Source organism: Podarcis bocagei (assembly GCF_964188305.1).
Source record: "Podarcis bocagei genome assembly, chromosome: 6".
Lineage (NCBI taxonomy): Eukaryota > Metazoa > Chordata > Lepidosauria > Squamata > Lacertidae > Podarcis > Podarcis bocagei.
Window position 1 is genome coordinate 6,419,379 of NC_138130.1, and position 22,982 is coordinate 6,442,360.

Below are 22,982 nucleotides of genomic sequence, written 5' to 3' on the forward strand. Positions count from 1 at the left end.
GATGCTTTTCTAATTTTGGATGTTTACATTTTCTGGTCACTCCCATAAGTGGGACTTTTTTAAAAAAAAAATTGACATACTAGAAAATTAACAAATAATTGTGAAACTCTAATATGAGGTACCATAAGCAGAATCAAGCAAATGCATTTGGAATCTGAATTTAAAAAAATAAATAAATCAATACATGAATTAATGATTCATTTAGCCACTCTTTGTCCATTTTCTACTCACCACCACACCTTGCCACCCTCACACCATTATATTAAACTGGGTGAAATTGAGTGTGATAAATAAGTAAAAAACACAGGGGAATGCAATTCTTTGAACACAATTCCTTGACCTTTTTTTTTAAGATAATGTACAGCAAGAGCTGATATAGCATACATATCATTTAAGGGCCAACATGTATATTGAAGCCCCATCACAATTACATCCATTGCAAAATGCCCACAGACAAGGTGATAAGCTAGGCTGAAATCTGAACCCATCTAAGATGGAACTTCCTGGTGCTTGGTCTGAAAACTGCAGTGAATGCAGTGGACTGTAGCATGATGGCTAACAAGGAGTAAAACCCTGTCATCATATTACACCCTTCCTCAGAGAGCTGCGCCTGGCTTGCCAGTAGTACATGTGAAATGGATCTAGGGGTCTTAGTAGACGACAAGCTTAATGTGAGTTAACAGTGTGATGCAGCAGCAAAAAGGGCTAACGCTCTTCTAGGCTGCATCAACAGAAGTATAGTGTCCTGATCAAGGCAACTAATTGTTGTTGTTTAGTCGTTTAGTCATGTCCGACTCTTCGTGACCCCATGAACCAGAGCATGCCAGGCACTCCTGTCTTCCACTGCCTCCCGCAGTTTGGTTAGACTCATGCTGGTAGCTTCGAGAGCAACTAATATTAGCACTCTATTCTGCCTTGGTCAGATCACATCTGGAATGCTGAGTCCAATTTTGGGAGTCACAGTTTAAGAAGGATGTTGACAAGCTAGGATGTGTGCAGAGGATGGAGACCAAGATGATCAGGGATCTGGAAACTAGGCCTTGTGAGGAAAAGTTTAGGGAGTTGGGTAGAGAGGAGAGAGAAGATATAGGAAACCATCTTCAAATATCTAAAGGGCTATCATGTTAGAAGAAAGGAGATTCCAACTAAACATCAAGAAGAGCTTTCTGAAAGTAAGAGCTGTTTGACAGTGGACCGGACTCCCTCAGGAGATGGCGGACTCTCCTTCACTGGAGGTTTTTAAACAGAGGATGGATGGCCATCTGTCCTGGATTCCTGGTCCCTTACAACTTTTCTCTTTTTCTGATGAGGCTCTTAATGTCAGGGTCGTGGACTCAAGCCCCATGTTGGGCAGAAAGATTCCAGCATTGCAGGGGGTTAGACTAGATGACCCTCAGGGTCCTTTCCGACTCTATGATCCTATGTGATTCTATAATTATAAAACCTAATCTGTCACAAACAAGCTTGAAAGTCTCATTACCTCCTCATTCGCCTGCCAGAGCAAGGAAGGGGCCCTTTGGGTGCTTATGATGTCTGTGTTTCTGGTTTGAAACAAAATCTCACAGCTGGGCTCCTCAGCATCCCCCAGTCTCATTTATTTGAATGGAAACTCAAAGAACAAAGAGCATTGTGACAAAACAAACATGTTTATGATGACATAAGTTTTTCTGGACCACATTCTCTCCACTTCACGATATGTGTATGAGCGTTATACTGATGTAAGCACCAAAATGAAAGTGAATACCTCGTTGTTTACAATTCCACCCCACAATATTCTGTGCACATATACCGTATTTTACGCCCTATAGGGCGCACCGGCCCATAGGACGCACCTCGTTTTTTTTGGGGGGGGGAATGAATAAAAAAAATTATCCCCCCTCCCGCCGCGGCTGCCGCCCCAAGCCTTGCGCACACCTGCCCGAAGCACGGGGCACCCTCCGGAGGGCTCCCTGTGCTTCGGGCGACAGGCTGCCGCCCCAAGCCTCGCTCGCCCGGTGGGACCTCCTGCCGGGCGCGCAAGGCTTGCAGACACTCGCTGGGGCTGCAGGCTGCTGCCCGCAAGCCTTGTGAGCCTGCGGGAACTCCCGCCGGGCTTGCAAGGCTTGCGGTTAGCTTCCTGAAGCCTGGAGAGCGAGAGGGGTCAGTGCGCACCGACCCCTCTCGCTCTCCAGGCTTCAGCGAAAGCCTGCATTCGCCCCATAAGACGCACACACATTTCCCCTTCATTTTTGGAGGGGGAAAAGTGCGTCCTATGGGGCGAAAAATACGGTACCTCTACAACTCAGGATAACACTCATGCATCTGATGAATTAGATTGTGGTCCACAAATACTTGTGCCGCAATAAATTGGTTAGTCTTCATGGTGCTACAGAGTCACATCCATCAACACATTTTTCACTGTTTTGTTTTCTGATTTGCAAAAAAGGTCTGACTAAGGGAGATAAGCTTAGTTTGCTGTTTGCCTGTTTGCTGTTATTTGCTCTTAGTCATCCCCCCTCTAAGCTGGACCAGTTGCAAAACAAGTAGGCAGAATGAACCCACTTTCCACATAGGCCAACCCTGCCAACGTTCAGATATTATTTAGATGCAAGCCAGGTTGAGATTACCAGCTCCTCTGGATCACCTCATTTTTTTTGTTTTGTTTTCTGCTCAGCATCCCTGCAGAAGCAGCAGGGAAGAAAGTACAGTGCAATATAAATAAGGTCCTTCTGGGGGAGCACAAAGAAAGTGCAGAACTTTGCACTATACACACAAATTTGCTTTCATTGGTGTATCTGAACCAAAATGGGCTTTAAATGCTTTATAAATGCTTTTTAAAATAGCAGTGGCAGATCGACTGGCAATAGCCAGAAGCTGTAAAGATGGTTGTTGTAGTAAGTTGCTTTGAGTTACTTTCTTTTTAAATAGTGCCCAATAAACCTAGTTAATCATCATCTCACCGTCAAAGTTCGATATCTAAGAGTGGGGCACATACGCCTATCAGAAAAAGTTCACACACCAAAGAAGACACTCTAAAGAACAGGCCTATGTAGACATGATATCCTTTCGTTTATAATGTCAACAACACACCTCATTCAGCATATCAGCAATAGTCCTCTCGTCTCTTATGACCCGAAGAAGCAACATGGGTATAATCAGGCATACAGTGAAATACCTGTAGATACCGGTATAACCAGATCACAGGCAGGGGTCCGTGCCACATTTGCATGTGCTCCCTTGTACACCCACTCTGTCCTATTTTCACATCCATATGCATTGGGAGGCGGCCACAATTTAAATAGTACTTAAAAAGGTGTTGTCTTATCACCACCCCACCCATTTTAAAATGTGCTTCAATCCTTATGAGCTGAGAAAATTGCACTGCAAGTGTGAAAGCCAGCAGGTAGCCAAATTACAATCTGCTCATTAGTCCAAGACATGCAGATTCAGTTTAGTTTATTTTCGAATTCTCAAGAATAATTTTTTTTAAGCATTCTTAGCATGGCTGGGACATGCAAGTGTTCACAATTCCCCAGATATCACATTCCCAGCACATTTTTACCTTCAAATTTCTCTTTACTATTACTTTGGATTTCCTGCAACTGTTGACTAGTTTTCACATGACAGGTCAAAATTAAAATTAAGAAACAATAGTTTCTTAAGATATATTTGCTGTCCTTCAAATAATGTACTCAGTTCACATCACCAGACATAAAGTATTTATTTTAATCTTAAGAGTATTTTCTCCCGACACTGATACACAAGCATTTGGAACTAATTATATAAACGTTCCTGCAGGTACAGATAAAAACAAAATCAATCTTGAATTCAGTTGCTGTTTTCCAGTTTGAAACTTGACCTTGCAAATCATCTGTGAGCCTACAGTGCTTATGAGTTACAGCTGTCTATCTTTCTTGAGGCATAATTTGACATTTCATAAAAAATCCTTGTAAAACCTCAATAGACTTAACACAATTATTCTGAGATTTAAGCAGAGAGTAGGAATAAAGGGACAGTTTCCACAATGCAAAAAGTGAGAATTTGTATTGGGACAAGGGCTTTTAAATTTGTTTTTAAATTATATGTAGTTGAGGTGAGTGGTGAGGTGGTGAGTGGGGGGGGCACAAAAAGGGATTTCGAAGAGCTCTAAATGATCCCATAAAGTGCATGGATAGGCACTAAAATGGTATATTTGGTTGACTGTAAATAAATGTAAAACAATGCACACTGGGGCAGATTTTATGTCGTAATGGGATCTAAGCAGGCAGTAAAAACATATCAGGGTTATGGTGGAAAGCTCAATGGAAATGCCAGTCTGGGGTGCGGAAGCTGTGAAAAAGGTAAATACCGTGTTGGGGATCAAAACTAAAATTGCCAAAATCATAATGCATTTATACTAATATATAATGCAATCATGCTTCATATATTGCATACAGTTGGTCTCCAAACCTCAAGGAGGATACAATAGAGCTGGTAAATTAATTGCCTCTGTGTTTACCTTTAGACACCAGCTTAAAGCATTATTTATTTACTGTATTTACCTGTCTATAAGACGCCCCCCCATGTATTTTGGGGGACTCATATTTAAGAAAATGGGAGATGTATCCGTGTATAAGATGCGCCCTAATTTTTGACATTATTTTTTAGGGGGAGACCTAGTCTTATGCACGGAAAAATACGGTATTTACTTATTTACTTCCTTGCTTCCTTACACAAGTTTTGTGTTCTGAGCTTTTCCTTTTTATGGCTTTTTAAAAAATTTTGATTTCATGTACCTTGCTTTGAGAAGATGTTTTTCTTGGTTTAGCACATAGAAACTTATGTTTAAATGAATAATAAATAAAAGCTGCAGAAAAGGGCAGCCAAAATGCATATTTAGATTTACTGAAACTGCTAAGAATTGTTGCCACATTCAGGGAAATCTGGTAGATGGCCAAGATCTGATCAATAAGTGTGGATCAGATAATTTTATATAGGAATTTGAAAAGATTGAATTGTTTAAGGCTCCCTGATTATCTGACACTTTCCAGCCCTTTAGGAAGAATGTTAAGATCATCCTTTGGCTTACTGAGGTTTGAAATTTGATTCCAAAAGTGGATGAACAATTTTGGCTTTGCAAACAGTCTGCCACTCTCCTGCTGTGAGTGCCACAAAAGTGTCTGACTGCCAGCAGCACTGCTTCAAGACACTTGTGCCCCCAAACCTTACAGAAAATGAGGCGATCGTCCCTGGGAGTTGTAGCTCAGCAACATCTGGAGGGTAAAAGCTTCCCCACACTTGCCTTAGGGTACCACTGTTTGGTTTAGTTTTGGTTTCTACATGTTGGAACCATTCTTAGGGCTCAACCACACTTTCTCTTGACCTGTATTTTGATCATATTGCGCACCGATAAATTCCCATGGGTCCAAGAGCTTTTCTTGTTCTGTGACTGTGGCTTGCAAAAATCTGATCTTACTGTCTAGAAGCTTTGTTAAGCAAAATCTCTCTTTGGATTTTCCATGCATCTGATAAGATCCGATTCAGTAGGTAAGATCAGATTTCCTCAATGCACAGCTGCTGAACAAGCAAAGCTCTCGGACCCTTGGGAATTAATTTGGTACACAATGCAATCAAAATATAAGTCAAGTGAAAGTGTGAATCAGCCCTTAGTATTAAAAGAACAACATCATACTGCTTTCACAAACCAGTCAAGGCTGAGTATTAGACATATAGTTCTCATTACATGGAAAATGTGGCCTCATCTCAGGAAGAAAGTTGGGAATGTTTTAGCAACAAGGACCACATGGTGTTGAACTTTTGTTTTTCAAGGTGACATGTAAAATGGTTGGGCAGATCCCTTTTCCCAGCATGGATTAGTTTCCTATGCATCAAGCACACTGATTAATTTTTGTTGTTATGTATCACCGTGTTGTTTAAATACATCTGTGGCCTTTTATGTTCCAACAGTGGTGCGATTTAATCACTTATTCAATTTAAATTGGGGGCAGGAAAGGGTATCGGAGCAATGGGCACCTTATTGAGAAATTCAGAGTGTTTTCAGAAATTTGACTGTTCTTAATATCCTTTTCAGAGACACCCCCTCTCCTTGTTTGATATTTGTGGGATTGTAAAATGATAATGTATGGTAATTCATGATGGTGTGATAAGCATACTAATAACCTCTGTAGCTAGTGCTGGATAGCTTGGCACTATGTGATCTGACTACAGGCAGGGAAAATAAGAGCAGTGGAAAACAACATAACAAAAACGAAAGGGGGAGGAAGGGTGTCAATTTGGCATCAAATCAAAGCTGTCGACTTTTTACCAATGCAGCTGTCTAGGCTTTGGTTAACCTCTCATTGATCTTCCCAAATAGGATTTCATCTAAAGCACCAAATAAAAATAAAAAAAACCCAAACACACACAAACACGACTGAGAGCTGGTTCTGCAAATTGAAAAGTGTAAAAATGAATTGCTGGCAAATGCCCTTGGCAGCTTTCAGCAGTTTTAAGCATATGATCTGAATCCCTAGTATTAGATTGAAGTTTGTGGCTGGGGGAGGTGCCTGACAGTACAATCTTACGCATGTTCACTCAAAATTAAGTCCCACTGTGGGGCACAAGTGTGCCTAGGGCTGTAGTCTTAATAAGGTAAACATATTATTACTATTATTAATTTCAAACCATGAAAAGTATTCTCCACCAGCGTACTTGGAAAGACACAGCTAAATGGTTCCCTATTCCTCAGCTAAGCAGAACAATATACAGGCGAGATCACACAGAGTCCGTCAGGATTAGGCCATGCCGCATGCTAGAGAGCAGGGCTCCAGCCAGAGCAGTGTCCCTGTTGTGCTGTAATTATCTAAACATGCTTCTGTGTGGTGCTGGGTCCTTGCTTTGTTTGTTTGGCACCCTCCCGGGCTTAATTTGTGCCAGGGCCCTGGCATCTGTTTTCAATTCCAAAGCTCAACCTTGGAATTTATAAAGTAAGAATGGATTAACATTTCTCCAAGTAGGTGCAGAGAGCATGCTGTTTGCCACCGAGTAGCTACAGTAAGACCTTAAATGTGAAGGATTAGAGGAAGAATTTACAGATCTGAGGATCTGACACCAGACAGATTCGAGCCCCACGATCTCTTTCCTAATAAAGTTAAGCATTGGCACCGTGACTAGGTAGGTGCCTGTGCCTACCTCAGATGGCTATGGCACTGCTTTCTGCCATGCTCAGCAGGATGAGGTGGGTGCCCTTCCACAAACTGAATGCATAATCCCAGAAGCCTTTGTCCCTTTATTTTGCAACACCCTATCATAACAGAATACAATTGTAAGTTGCATCCTCCTAACAGAGGATCCATGTTGTGCTTGGCCCTGGAACTCTTCCCTAACCGGCTTGCCCCACTCCAAGCCGGTGGTGCCACAGTTATGCCACTGGCTTTTAGCCAATCAGCAGTGTGACAAGGTTGGGGGTATTTATTTGGCAGCGTGACGTAGGGACCTCCTTTTGCTTTGCACTGCCAAACACCCACCTATTAGTTAGGTCATGTTTGGCCTTGCTTTGGACTTCGGTTGGTCACCTGTTTTGGAACGGGGGCTGGGTAGGAATTTTTCCCAATGTGGCAGATTGGCTGTGGCCACTCGGTTTTTGCCTACCTCTTAGCAATCGTCACAACTTTGTAAGGTTTGGCGGTTAGGCTTTGGTTTAGGGGAATGTGGGGAGGTGAGGTGCGGCCATCACCTGCCCCTCCAATGAATAGGGTATTCCGTTAAAGGAATCCGGGGGTCTGGATCTCGTCCGAAGCCCAGAGAGGGGTTAGGGCCATGCCAGGACCCCCGGGAACCCCAGGGGTGAGCATCAGTCAATACACACTGATGGAGCTCCCCCTGCTGGTTGTTTACCCTTCCAGGTTCCCCGCAAGGGGGTGGGGGCAGGAGCCAGTTATAGTTTTGATACCAATGCCTAAGTCAATACCAGTCACACTTGTGTATTTAATAAAGCTGTGGCCAAAATTTGCCCATTAACATTTAAACAAAATTCTGTCTCCACTGTGTCTTTATTTCCATGGGGGATGGGTTTTGGGGCTCGGAACACAATCAGATCATTCTGGCCTTCATTGTCAACTGCATGCATGCCTGGGCAGTATATATTCCCAAGTTCTCAAGGAGTTAAAGAGGAAATCATCTAATACCATTCCTAACAAGGCAACTCTGTGTGTAAGAAACATTGCAGATTGGCACAAACAGGGTGGTCAATGTAGCTGGTTGACAAAAGATTGATTGTTTTAATTGGGCCCTGATGACACAATTCAGGGCATAAAACTCTTTCTCCCATCTCCCCCTCCCTTAAAGTTCACCAACTGCTGGTCTTCGCTGTGACTGTTCCCTGCACCCATAAATCACTAAATGGCTTCTAGAGGCTGATAAGAAATTAAGACTCAATATGGGTGCTGGACAAAATAGATCAGCCTTTGCAAAAGAGGCATTTTGTTTAGCTCATTCCTCCGCTTTTAAAGCAAAACAAGGAACAAAACATCACAACGCTTTGTGTATTTCCAAGGGAAGGCAAAGTGTTTAATGAATACAAAGCAATTTCCATGACAGAAGGCTGCCCCCAAACCAGGCGTATGGCGCTTTGCAATATCACTCAGTAATGTTTATGTTACCTGATAATGCGAACTATATCATGTCAGCGTTGGGTCAAGAATTCAGAATCAAAATGGTGCCCCTTCTGATCCAGTAATTGAAAATGATTGCTCCAAAATTTGCCTCCTGATGCAGGCTGCTTCACATGATTCCTAATGATAGGATTGTTCCATTATGCTGCAGTGTATGAAAGTATTGTGTCCTGTTCTGGGCGCCACAATTTAAGGAGGATACTGACAAGCTGGAATGTGTGCAGAGGAGGGCAACCAAGATGGTCACGGGTCTGGAAACCTAGCCTTAGGAGGAACAGTTGAGGGAGTTAGGTATGTTTAGTCTGGATAAGAGGAGCCTGAGACTGAGTTATGATGGCCATCTTCAAATACCTAAAGGGCTGTCACACGGAAGATGGAACAAGCTTGTTTCCTTGTGCTCTGGAGGCTAGGACCTGGACCAATGGCTTCAAGTTACTAGAAAGGAGATTGTGACTAAACATCAGGAAGAACTTTCTGGCAGTAAGAGCTGTTTGACAGTGGAACAGACTCCCATGAGAGGCAGTGGACTCTTCTTCCTTGGAGGTCTTTGAGCAGTTTGGATGGCCATCTGTCATGGATGCTTTACTTGTGATTTCTGCATTGCAGGGGGTTGGACTAGATGACCCTTTGTGTCCCTTCCAACTCTACTATGCTATGATTCTTCCTTAACCGCTATCCTAACTCTATACCTGTGCTTCCATCCCATTCACTTTGCCTTTCCAGAATCTCTCCACCTGTCACTCACTTGAATTCTACCCAACATTCCATCACACTCCCCTGCTGTCCAGCATTCTTCCACTCACTCTTCTGTTACAAGCTTCTCTTTCAAACCATCATCCATATGTGATGTCCCACAACAACAAACAGAAGACAGTTTTGTAGGGATGGACAGATCAGCCTATTTCTATCACATGCCAGTTTCATGCACGCACAAAACCTTTTCCATTTTATCCCATTTGCAGGCCGAATCTTTCTTCTTCTTCTTCTTCTTCTTCTTCTTCTTCTTCTTCTTCTTCTTCTTCTTCTTCTTCTTCTTCTTCTTCTTCTTCTTTTTGGAAAAATCCTTTAGAACAGCAGTGAACAACTCACTGGTTTGTAATATCCATAGTAGGAAGCAAAGTAAGCTGCAACCCCATTTACCGAGGCATAAGACACATTACTTTCAGTGGGACTTACTTCTGAGTAAACAAAATTAGGATTGCAGTCTTCTTGCCTATGGACTACCTTTAACATACCTGTGTACATAAATCAACCAAGAACTCTTTCATTGTGGAAAACTAATAGAAAAACCCACTAAAAGCAAGAGTGTGCACCATGATGGGTGGACAGAAATCTGCTTAATAGTCCATTTTCAACTTATTTCTCCAGTTAAGTGAAAAGCCTTCAGTGGCAAAAGCCTTCAAATAAATTGTCAACAGTCAAAGATGTTTGCAAACAAAGATGTTTGCAAAATAAATTGCTCCTCCTCCTCTAGAAGACTAGTCCCTTTGTACTTCATGACCAAAACCAAATAGTATGCATTGCTCAACTATTTCTCAAGCCTGCTAATCTTAATCTTAATCTTAATAATCATAATATTTTAATTTGCTTACCGCCCTATACCTGCAGGTCTCAGGGCATTTCACATGATAAAATCATTATATAAAAACACAGAATACATAATCATAATCAAAATAAAAACAAGAACAGCCCAATAACCCCCCCCATCTTTCCTTTCAGTTCTTTCCCGGCCGCAGTTTTTGTTCCATTTCTGCCAAATGACCCTGAGTTTTTTTGTTAGCATCACCTGCTTTCTACAAACCTTCCTTACTTTTTGCCTCCAATTCATTGGCACTGCTGCTGTATAAATTAGATAACTTGGTATGGATTTTTAGTTCATTGCAGAATCTCTCTCCCCAACCAGCTCGCTTCTCTTTTGCCTCTATTTGTTCCACATGTCCCTGTACCTTTTCCACTGACTTACCCTTTCATCCTAGGAAACCTCCTCTTTCTTGTTCTCACAAGCTCCAAATCTCATTTCCTTTCTCCTGAGCAAGGGCCAGCCATGGGGCTTCAATTCTGTAGTCAACCAAGTGTTTTGATTCTGAAACAATTCCTTTCCTTCCCCCAACCTTTGCTCATAATATTGTACTGATGTCCTAAGCTCATCCATGCTTAATTGATAATCTACCTTTGCAGTGATTAGTCCTGCGGTTCCTCATTCAGATATATAGCTCTAGAAGAAGAAGAAGAAGAGTTTGGATTTGATACCCCGCTTTATCACTACCCGAAGGAGTCTCAAAGCATCTAACAATCTCCTTTCCCTTCCTCCCCCACAACAAACACTCTGTGAGGTGAGTGGGGCTGAGAGACTTCAGAGAAGTGTGACCGGCCCAAGGTCACCCAGCAGCTGCATGTGGAGGAGCGGAGACGCGAACCCGGTTCACCAGATTGTGAGTCCACCGCTCTTAACCACTACACCACACTGGCTCTCTAACACTTGAACTGGCTTCCATGGCATGGCTTTGAGCAGCCTGGTCACCTCAGTGCATCCCAGGGTCTGCTTATCCGTCCCGCCAGTGGGTCAAGTCCTCAGCTGGACTCGTTTGCCTTCTAGCTACAACCAACACCTGGACCACTTGTCCCTGCTTCCTTGCTTTTGGGAGCAGCTGTACTTCATGCTTCTGCTGCACTGTCTTCTTCAGAACCAATTTTTTCTTCTTCTACTCTCTTTCAAGACAGATCATCTCCAGCCTGTCTTTTATATTCCAAAACTACAGGCTGTATTTATTTTTTTTGTCAGCTTCCTTTAACTTGGGCATCTTCTTATAAACCATTCCATTCCCTACTCTGCTGTCTCTTCAAACCAAAATAAACAAAATAACAAACACTTGACGGTACTTGTCTTGCACTTGACTTCCAGCTCTTCAACTGTTATTCTCTAACTGCTGCTCATTCTAAGTCCACACAACATCCCATCGTATGCCCCTGCTCTCCAACATCCTTCCAGTCACTCTTCTGTTCTAATCATAACCTCTTTTAACAACGTTGGGTGCCATTTTCAGAAATGCACGGTGGCATGAAACAAACGGTTTGCCTTGAACACCATTTCAGGCCTTACTTTGCAATTGTGAGACAGCTTTAAATGCCATTTATGCATTGCCAAGAAAGGAAATGCATCACCAAAAAGAGAACAAAAAGCAGTCACAGATTTGCATAAAATTTGCATGTGATAATTTGTATTCATGTAGGCAAATTTGGAAATAATTACTATAACAAGTAGGTGTGCAATACTTTTCATCATTGTGCAGAAGGCTGTGACCAGGTGATCTGTGTGCCTGCTCAGTCTGCTGTCTCTTGATGCTAGCCACTGAGCAGCGATGTCAAAACTCCTGCTCACGCTTCTCATCTGCAGGAACACAGGAAACTGCATTATAGTGAGTCTGTCTCCCTCACCGCTGTTGACAACAACTGGCAGTGGCTCTCCAGGGCTTCATACAGGGGACACTTCCAAGGGCTTGAATCTGGGACCTTCTGTTCGCAAGACAGAAGCTCTCTCATGCAGCTGCAGTCCTTCCCTAAAGATGACTAATTAACTTGAAACCTGACTTGGACTGGAAGATGACTCTTTCAAACAGAGGACCCTACTCCCGAAAGCAGGGCACATAGCTATTAATTAAATGGTGATCCATTTGGAATTGTATTTTAATTCTAGATTAAGAACCCTCAGAGACATTGTGATAATGCAGTGAGAGGAGTGGGTAGCGGTTTGTTGAGCCTAATCGTTTCAAACAGTTTGAATGTTTGTGATTTTAATGGCAGGAGGGTGGGGGGCCGAAATTAGACTGCTGCTTGACATTAATGTTTTGTTAAAGATAACAGGCAAAAGTGTTGATTATTTGTTGCAGTAATGAGTGGGGAGAGGTGGCGTTGATTCATATATGCGGTTGAAATGTTTGGCAAGGAGAAAGCTGGGTGCTTATGGAGGAAGACAAATCTCGAAGAAATTGAGCATCTGTGTACGCTTTGCTTGGGATTGTTTTATAATGATAGTAGCGCATAAACGGATTGTCATGGAGCAGCAAGAATACTGGAGGCATTAGCATCTGCTGTTGGTAAGGAAACACAGTCTATTTCTGCTTTCCTCTTTGTGCTTTATAGCTCTCTTTAACTGAAATTGTTAATGCCCTCCTCGGTCACATGCACGCACATCCCCAGTGTGTTCAGATCATCTTCTGCAAGTGCAACAGCCACCAGAAGCTCTGCCAGAGGTCCCAAGGAAGGGGTTATTCTTCAGGAGTGGCCCCCACCCTGAATTCTCTCCCCAAAGAGCCTCCTCCTGCTTTCTTACGGCTAGCTTTTTGGCAGATGAAAGTTAAACTCATTTTAAAAAGTGGGTAGGGTATTTTTCATTATTTATTCTGATACTGGTTTCTGAGTGGTTTTGTTTGTTTTAGCATTTTTGCTTTCATGTGTAATAGCTGTAGCTCTGGTTTGGGCCATAGTAAAAGGCCAAGGTATAAGCAAATCTGTTAACAGGATAAGCAAACAAATATTTAACATCTTTCCAATACTATCAAACCCCCCAAACACGATAAAAAATGAAATGAAAATTTTAATATGCATCAAAAATGCTTTCCTATAATGTTCAGTAGGTGCCCAACATATTACATGAATCATACAGTGAAGGATTGTCTAGACCAGGGCTGGTGAATCTGTGACCCTCCAAATGCTACTGGACTATAACTTCTATCAGTCCTGAACACTGGTCATGCTGGGTGGAATTGATGGGAATTGCAGTCCAACACAATCTGGAGGACAAGAAGTTATTTTCTGTCCTTCAGCTAAAGGTTTGCAGGATGAGATACATAAAATTAAATGTCTTAAATGCCATACCTAAAGCCACAGGAAAATAAATCCAACAGTAGTACTCAGCAACAAAAGTGAGTTAGCCACTTCTGAGCTAGATTTTAAAAGTTATACTTAAATTCATTCCAGTGTTTACACCTGTGGATACAGGGCTGTATATAAATTCAACAACAACAACAACTTCAACAACAACAACAACGAGCAAACCTCTGCAACTCCACAAAATGGCGGTGCTAATTTGACATTCCTTTGGCTTCCTGTAAGTCTCACTACCCCAACCAGAAAATAAGCCACAGACTGTGCTCAATACGACAGCAGCCCTCTTCAAACATGACTCGCCTAAGGAAGGTAAGGCTGGCCACATGGGCAGGGCTGCATTCATTTAGCCCCATCAACAAAGTTCATCGGCTCCTCTTGCCATTGGCATTCTGGAACAAAATTTCTGCAATTTACAATCCTGCCCAGAGTTCTAAGTGACACAGGAACTGTGAGATGCTGCAGTTAAGGCTAAACATGTGACACCATCCCCAACTCCTCTCCCTGTGCTGGCTATCTTCACATGAGTAAAAGGCTACTGCCAGCCTACATTTAGCAGGTTGCACATGCAGTCTCGTGACCCTACAGGTTTTACTGTGTACTAGTCCTGAATTCTGGATATGGATTTCCCCCCCTACTGATTACAACACCCTTTTGCATGAATTAATCACCATCCAGCAAGGCTGCTTGCATGTAGAACCCTTCTTAGGGAATGTCCCCATTACTGATTTGGAGTGTAGGAGAGGGACTAAAGCATGGGTAGGCAAACTAAGGCCTGGGGGCCGGATCCGGCCCAATCGCCTTCTAGATCCAGCCCACGGATGGTCCAGGAATCAGTGTGTTTTTACATGAGTAGAATGTGTTTTTATTTAAAATGCACCTCTGGGTTATTTGTGGGGCATAGGAATTCGTTCATATTTTTCACCAAAATATAGTCCGGTCCCCAACAAGGTCTGAAGGACAGTGGACCGGCCCCCTGCTGAAAAAGTTTGCTGACCCCTGAACCAAAGCAGTTCATGGTCTAAGTTGGTTAGACCAACAGAGGCCTGGCAGAATTAGTGCACCTTGACCCATTAAGGAAGGTTTTTCTGCTCTAATCTCGCTCTTGAGAGAGTTCCACAGTTGGGGTGCCACAACTTAAAAGGTCCTATTCCACTTCCTTGCTAAACATGCTTCCCCTGGAGGTTGGAGGCAGTACAAGGATATTTGAGATTAATGTAACTCCCAGGCAAGTTCATGCCTAACATTGTGAACTGGGACTGGGAACCAAGGGGAGCCAGTTCATTTTTATTCATTTACTTGCTGTTTGAATTAAAAACAAACATGTAAATTAGAAATATGAAAAATATATTATGTATACACAGCCATGGGGCTATGCATATACCCCCACTCTGATAATTTATTATATATACTCAAATATTCAATGTATATGAATCATTCATAATTACATACATGCAAAGACACAGTTCATCATTGCTGCTCATAGGTTGTAAGGAACAGGCCTTGCAATTATTAGAGCTACTTAGCTTTAATATACTCAATACATTTTACTGCTTTTTTTTGTTCTACTTCATTAAAACTGAGTGGCTAATACTGCAATTTTCTGAGCCTAGCCCGGTTCCTACAATACATCAGCATCAGGGTTCCTTCATGGCATTTCATTTACTTTGAATTATTAAAATACCATTAATTTTAATATATGAGGTTACATCTCAAGCCTAATGTTTATACCAGGCCAAAAAAATAAATACCTTTGATTTTATGACTAATGGGGGGAAATTACAAGATTGGATTAATTGTACTCCACTGGGGACTGCTTCACGTACAATGAATCCCTGCACTGGAAACACTTTCTACACAGATTTTGTTCCTGCATAGGAAAGCCACTTCTTTGCAACCAGGGATGGAGTTATGACGACGCGCCCTCAGGCCATTGCCTCAGGCTGCAGGAGTGGCAGACGCAGAACCGGCTGCTGCTGCACCTGCTGGTTGCCTGCTGGGGAAGCGGCTGCTACAACTGCCTCCAAAAGGTGTACATCTATTGCTTATGCTTACGAGTCCTTTGCCAGCACAGATCCAGACTGCAACTGGGCAAAGCGTGTTCTCCCTAACGGAGAGCACGTGTTGCGGTTGGGAGAACAAGCCACCCTGCCGTTACTGGGCAGATTTGGTGAGGAACCCAAGCCTTTAAGTGGTTAAAATTGGGTTGCTGGGGAGTTTTGATTGTTGCCAATTTGGAGGAGGGGTCAGAGTCTTTAAATACAGGGGCCAGACGTTGGACGTTCTCTTGGCCATTTTGCACCGGATCACCCGCCCTCCCTCCATTTAATAGGGTGGTTTTTCTTGATCGCTTGACCTTGCTATGCCTGTCATGGGGTCGTCCGCCTTGGAGCGGGGGCCTGGTAGGAATTTTGCCATCTGGCTGATTGGCTGAGCCATTTGGTTTTTGCCTACTGTGTAGCAAATCGTCACAACTTGTAAGGTTGGCAGTTAGGCATTGGTTAAATTGGTGCTTGGAGGGGTAAGTGCCTACCCCTCCAAATGATGCGGAAAGGGAATTCCGTTAAAGGAATCCAGGGGCTTGCCATTCTTTTCGTCCTTGTCCCTGGCATCGGACTTGGGCCATGCAAGCCCCACAGGAGCATGAGGGTGAGAAGTGAGGGACTAATGCCCAGCTTCATTTTCTCACCCAATACTTGTTTCCCACGCTGGCTTCTGTTGGTGTCCGGAAGGCCAGCTCTGTCCCTGAGGGCAAGGGCAGATAGTCATAACCAATGCCTAAGCAGCCACTCACATTTTTTGTATTTTGAATAAAGTTGTGGCCAAAATTATGCCAAAAACCTTAAACAAAAATTGATGTGTGAAGTATGAATTTTTTGGGGGGTGGCATTGTAGGACTCAACACGCAAACACAAAACATGAACGCAGAGCAAATAACTCAAAGCGAGTGACCCCATTAACAGACTAAAGGTCAAGTCATGTGTGCAACACACACATGCATTGTTTATTTATTATTATTATTATTATTATTATTATTATTATTATTATTATTATTATTAAAAATTAATTAATGATTAATTGTTTGCCACCCTATACCCTCAGGTCTCAGGGAGGTTCACAGGATAAAATCACAATATAAAAACACAAAATACATAATCAAAATAAAAACAAGAACAACCCAATAACCCCCCCCCAAAAAAAACACATACACATATTGTTAAGGATGTACAGCCTGAGATGGCATTAGAAGGGGGGAACCATTTGCCCATTTACAAATAAGCAAAACTAGGACAGAATTTTTAGTGAATCCATGGCACAGAACTCAACAACCCATGTAGATCTGGCAACCTATAAATCTTATCTTGGGCTGTCCCTGTTCTTACACTTTTGGTAGGTCAGTCCTGATCTATGCTAGTTTCTTTCTGTATTTTCAGGAGCATAAGAAGATGAATCATAACAGAAATCGCTACGTACATTTTCCTTGCGCATGCAGTATATTTAATAGTATTTGTAAAAATAAATAGATAGATAGATAGATTTGAATGCTGGGGTTGCTCTGCCTGTACACATTTTTCAAGTGGCCTCCCAGTCCTCTTGTCTCTGGAGACAAGAAAAGGGAAAACACGTATATCTTTGAATGATAGTTAATGTCCTGAATTACACCTCAGGGCCCAAGGGGCAAATAGCTTGATTTTACCACCCTGAGTTGTTGCCAGTATCTGACGAAGCTGACTCATAAGGGAACAGTGTGCAGAGCTCCTTTCAAGCAGAAATTTAAGAGTGCACAAGAGCCTTTGCTGTGATACTCTGCTGACAGCTTCTCTTTGACATCTCTGATTTATGTCTTATGTGCTCTTTTTTAAAAAAGGATCAAGACTACAAATAATCTGGGCCTTTAAACATATAACATGAGATAGCATTAAAAATGTACATATATTATTGCCGATCACAGAAGTCAAAGATAGAAAAAGTTCTATGTGAACACTGACTCTTTCCCTTGCCAGTGGAGGCTTATTTTAGAGATGACAGGTGTCAAACTGATCCCAATCAAAATACCAAGTAATAGAAATGATTTTTAAATGGGGGGGGGATTTTACCCACTCATAAGAATTAAACAGATTCTTCCTTTTAAACAGATAACATTGTTTTGCATCCGTCTTGTCTGCATACAAGAAAGGTCTGTGAAGCTTCACTGACTGAGATAAAACTATGAATGTATTCAGTGAATGGCAAAATCCCAAATTAATCTAGTAATGTGGACTAATGCATGGAATGTCCAAGCATTATGAAAGGGGTGGGGAACTGCTTCAATTACCTAAATGCCCCCCCCCCGCAAGCCCATCAATCCATTGATTTGTATGTTGGCTAGAATGACATAGGAAATATGACCCAAAATAAAATAATAGTCTCTAAGGCAGCATATTTTGTTAAGAATGAATATTTTCCTGAAGGAAAGGAGGGCGGAAGCAGAATACACCCACAACATTACTAAGTATAAGCTTGGTCATTTTTGTGGTCAATTAATACATGATTTCTGCATGCATAAAATATACTGCTACCTTATATTTTTTGTTATGTTTAGTTTATTTCAAGATCAAACCTCCCAGCCCGTTTCTGCTGTCCAGGCAGGAAGCAAAACAAGAGGGCCTCTTGAGCCCCAGAAGGCTATGTTATGGCTTTGTGACTCACAAATTCTGCAGCAGGCATAATTTAGAGTTATATCCTGCCCCATCCTGAACACTTTAAGTAGGCAGTAAAAACCAACAATCCTCCACCACAGTAAAGCATCTTAAAAGTTTTGTTTTGTTGTAGTCGTCACTGAAGGGCTCTCACCCTTTGCTAGTTTGACCCTGGTGGCCAACTGAAACAACAGACAGATCTTGCAGCACTTTCGCATGGTGTTCAGCTAGTCTGTGCTGTTATGTGATGTGCACTGCGTAGGAAAGTGCCTCATACCACATCAAATCATCTCCCCCATCTAGTCTAGTACTGCCTGCCCTAACTGGTAGGACTTCTTGTGGGGCTCAGGCACAGATCTTTCACATCACCCACTACCTGATCTGTTTAACTGGAGCTGTCAGGAATGGAACCTGGGACTTTCTGCATGCAAAGCACATCCTCTTCCACTGAGCTATGCTTTCTCTCCTAAACCGCTTTCTCTGAGACTTCTGGCAGTGATTGGTTGCACTGCTGAAAGGGAAGGGGACGTCTATAAGTATTCCAGCTGCTCATGAAGCAAGTGGCCCAACACAATATTCATAGCCTGTCTTGTGAAAGAAGTGAAAACTTTCAATTCAGCTGGGATTAAAGCTTCTGAAAGGCTTTATGGCTACAGGCAGAGGGCAGGGTAAGGGATGAAAGAACCTGGGGAAAAGGCAGGTAAGAGGAGACAGAGCCCGGAGGATAAACAGGAGAGAGATTACAAGGACTTGAGGGAAGTGGAGGCTAAGGAAAACAGGGGCCATGGATAAAACATATATAGAAGTGTTATTCAGCCAACGTGTCCAGGGTAACTGAATGCACTTAGGGCAAGGCAGCTGAAAATACACATGCAGCCTTTGCATGTAGATTGGGGGTGGGGCCTGCTGCCACAATCCAACCTCCCACCGCTCTGTCACACATGCACATTTCCTCATTCTGTATATACCTTCTGAATATTTCAAGGACAATGGAGGCTGCATCAGTCTGTCATGAAGAGGGAGCGATGCAGCAGTGCTGCGCAGGATTAACCAGGGTGGCTAATGGGAACTTTAGGGTGACTTTGAGTATCCACTGGGAAAGACAGGCAGGGCATACAATTAATGAATAGAGGAATTAGCAAATAATAAAAATTAACAGCTGTAGACCTGGAGGTAAGGCAACCCCTGAATGCGGACATTCTGGCATTCAGAAGAGGCTCCCACTGGGATGTGGGCGGTCCTGACATGGTGGATACTGGGAGCACCAGACTTGCTGTAGGAGGCAGGTATCTGGGGGCTTCAGCTACTGAAGTAGGCAAGCAATACAAGGAGGCTTGCTGGCCCAGTCCTGTACTTTCCTCCCTAGCTCCTTCCTTCCTTTGAGGCTGCAGCCTACTTACAGGTGATGAAGCCTGCAGGATGACTGTGTAGATATGCACAGCTGCATATACTCTCATCTTATCTGTGTGTTATCACCTCCTTGTATAAACAATGGTGATGCAAAATCAAATTTCCTTTCATGGTGGTAGGCCATTCTTTTGTCCATATGCTGCTTTGCATGCATACGCCATACGTCTGTCTCATGGCAAACATAAAATGGTTGAATTCACTATCAATTACAGGTTGGAACAAGTTGGATTTCAATTACAACAGGAGAGCAAAACAGCTGGGAAATCCCCAAGGGGAGGCACGAGAACCAAGGGGGTGAACGGTTCATTAAACAGTACTAATTAGGGAGAGATGAACTCAAGATATAAAACACATCTTGTTGCTCCGCTTTCCTTTACTGAGACGGTGTCAGGACGAAACAGAATAGCACCTAGTTGGACTGAATCTATTTGAATCTCCCTATAATTGCTACCTCATTTGTAGCTTTAACAACTGGCCTAACTTTTAAAAAGTAACAAAAAAGGAAATTAGTGCCTTTCTAGTTGCCTAAATTACATTCAAATTAAACAGCTGCTTTGAGGGCAAGCATGAGTCAAAACGAAACAGAAGCTGGGGAAAAATACTTTATAGCTAATGATGTAGCTTGGCTAAATGGGAGAAACTTCCAGACTAGTTCTGTTGAGTTGTTTGAAAGAGTTACTACTTTTTAGTGACATTTATAAGCAAAAGCCACAGTTAAAAAATACCAAGGTCTACATACATATCCAGCTTTACATTCTCAAACATTATTGTGGATAAAAACCAGCCCCCAAAACACACAGAGTTCAATAGGCCCTGCACAATGAATACTGTGATAGAGTTGAACATGCTCATCATAATGTCATTGGCATCCACATTAGCTGTGGATGCACTTTTGCATGTAGAGATGTCCTGTTCTGGATCAAGCCCTTAATGTCCCATACATGATAAATAACAAGAATACACACGAAGACCATGATCCCAAACACAGTCAAGTGGACAACACACATTTCACTAGTACTTCAATGTGCTTAAGTGCCCCATTAAAGTGCATTGCATAAACATTGATAAGCAAATTATCAAAAGCTTAATATATTTATTAGTAGCCAACAAAACTCCCGAAAGAAATAGTCTGAATTGAAAAGTGCAATCTACAAAGCTCTGCAATAAAACATTATGATTTCAAACGTAAGCAATAAAGTATAATGACAGAATTGTAAAAGACTTGCATGAAATACAAGCTTCCAATGAGATATAATTGGAAGCTGCTTTTGCATGCTTAATTTCCTAGTAACAAAATCAGAGCAATTTCTTTTCCTATTGAGTGATAATATGGGGGGAAAATATGACATTATTCAACCAAAGCTGAGTAGTTTAAGTCCCATTGGTTTCAATGGAAGACTGAAGCATCTGCTTAAATCTCTCCCATCAAAATCACTGGGAGTTAAAAATGCTTCCCTTGCCTGCACCTACAAGTCATTTTTCAAATTTATTTTTTGTTAAGCAACAAATGTTAAATGAGTATTTTGTGTGAATATGCCTTTAATGCAAATATTTTACAGTGGAAAAAAATATATTTGCCATGTCAGTTACAGGGTCTGTGTTTCCTACTTCATAGAAGACTCTATTTGAGGGAGTCCTTTTTTGAAATGCTACCTGGTCCAAGGTTCTCTAAAGATAGAGAACCTTAAAACAAGAGAGGAGTGTGTGTGTGTCTGCCTGCATGTAGTAGAGCATTTTTCCATACTACGGTAAGGTGAACTGTGCTTCTACTTAATTTTTTGTAATTATTTCTAAAATTGCATCCATACATAGAAATTAGAAAATGCTATTTCCCTGCAAACTTGTGTCTTCTTATGTCCCTTTTTGTGATACATCTCATTTATTTATTTTTCATATTTTTGGCAATGCATATGGTCAACTCCAAGACAGTTATAAGAAAACTTTTATTTTCTCTCCAAATCTCTTGGAATTATAGAGCACCCCCATTCCATGGAAACAAATTATTGTTTACAAATTTCAAAACATTTCACTCCATGAGAGTGGTAGGGATTCCTCAGATTGAACCAGAAAGTTCAGGTTCTGAGGCTGTGGCCCAGCCTAGTGAGTTACCAAGGACTGTGTCCAGAATTGGACACTATGAAGCCTATAGATTGGTTAGGCCTGGTCTTCCATGTAAATCTAGACACCCAAGAAGTACCACGTTCTGTTTGGTGCTTTGCTCCTCTCTAGTTTCCAGCTAAAACTACTGACCTCAGGGACCATGACCTGGCCCTAGCCCGGGGTCCTACTGAAAACAAGGACTTAGCACAGTGGCATCATATAGTATATACAGTTCCTCTTATACTATGCCCTATAACGATCCCTTTATGCCCCCTCCCAATATACTATGTTGGTGAAACATGTTGGTGAATGGAGCTCCCTAAGGGAGCCTGAGGACTGGTTTCAATGGGAAGCTGGACCCACAATACTTGATTTTGAAGAAAACAAACAAACTGGTTCTTTTGCTGTTGTTGAACAGTTCTGATATCTTACCACCCATGGTTTGTCAGGTACCCAAATCTCCCACAAGTACTTCGGCATATCTCCAAAATTCAGTGCCTAAAAAGCAAGTAATAGTTGAATAAAAAGATTTGTCACTTTTACTGCACCTTAAGATAACCCCGCCCCCCTCACAGTCTCTGGCACAGCCCAAATTAAAGATCAACTCACATGCTGTTACTGGGCTTCTGAGTCCCTTCATGTGATCTATAAGAGGCTGTGTGTCCCTCCCCCTCCACAAGACCTCTTTTGCAATACAGAGAACTCCCAATTTACATGGTGGTTATGTTCCAAGGCACTGCGTATTTAAGTGGAATCACATATATTTGAAACACCATTGAAAAAGCCTGAAAACATTCCAACCCCACCCATTCTTGTGACACACACAGTTGCACCAAAAAGCAGTCACTGCCTATACATGATGGCCTGTTTTACATTATCTTTTCTTGCCCCTTTTTCGCCTTGAAGAAGAATCACACAAACTAAGCTACTGTTGTACACTCAAATCCCTCGTGCAATGTGCTGTGGGAATATGCGGTAGACAGAAGAGACATGAGCAATACATGACTCAGGCTAATGAAGACTCTACATAAACCACCTGAAGTGCTTAACTTGCTTTAGTCCTAATTTCATTCATATTTGAGGGGACAATCTAATGAGGAATCAAAGTATGGATTTCTTTGAATACTTTTTTTTGTAGCACATGAGATAAAACCCATATCAGACATTAGCTGACCATAGCACAGAGTTCTTCAGCCTTGGGTCCCCGTATGTTGCTGGACCACAACTCCTCAGCCAACTCAGCCAGGGATGATGGGAGTTGCATTAAAAAACAAGGGAA

The 22,982-nt window shown here is 42.2% G+C and overlaps 1 protein-coding gene across 8 annotated transcripts in view; it reads right to left on the bottom strand.

The window, feature by feature from the left end:
• Positions 1 to 22,982, bottom strand: part of PCDH9 (protocadherin 9) — a 779,656-nt gene that overhangs the window by 390,291 nt on the left and 366,383 nt on the right. For 4 of the 8 annotated variants that reach the window (XM_081198269.1, XM_081198266.1, XM_081198265.1 and 1 more), the window contains exon 3: positions 22,136 to 22,201. The exons of the other annotated variants lie outside the window; for them this stretch is intronic. In XM_081198269.1, the coding sequence (XP_081054395.1) occupies positions 22,136 to 22,201 (66 nt within the window). The remainder of the gene's footprint in view (positions 1 to 22,135; positions 22,202 to 22,982) is intronic. 8 annotated transcript variants of the gene reach the window in all.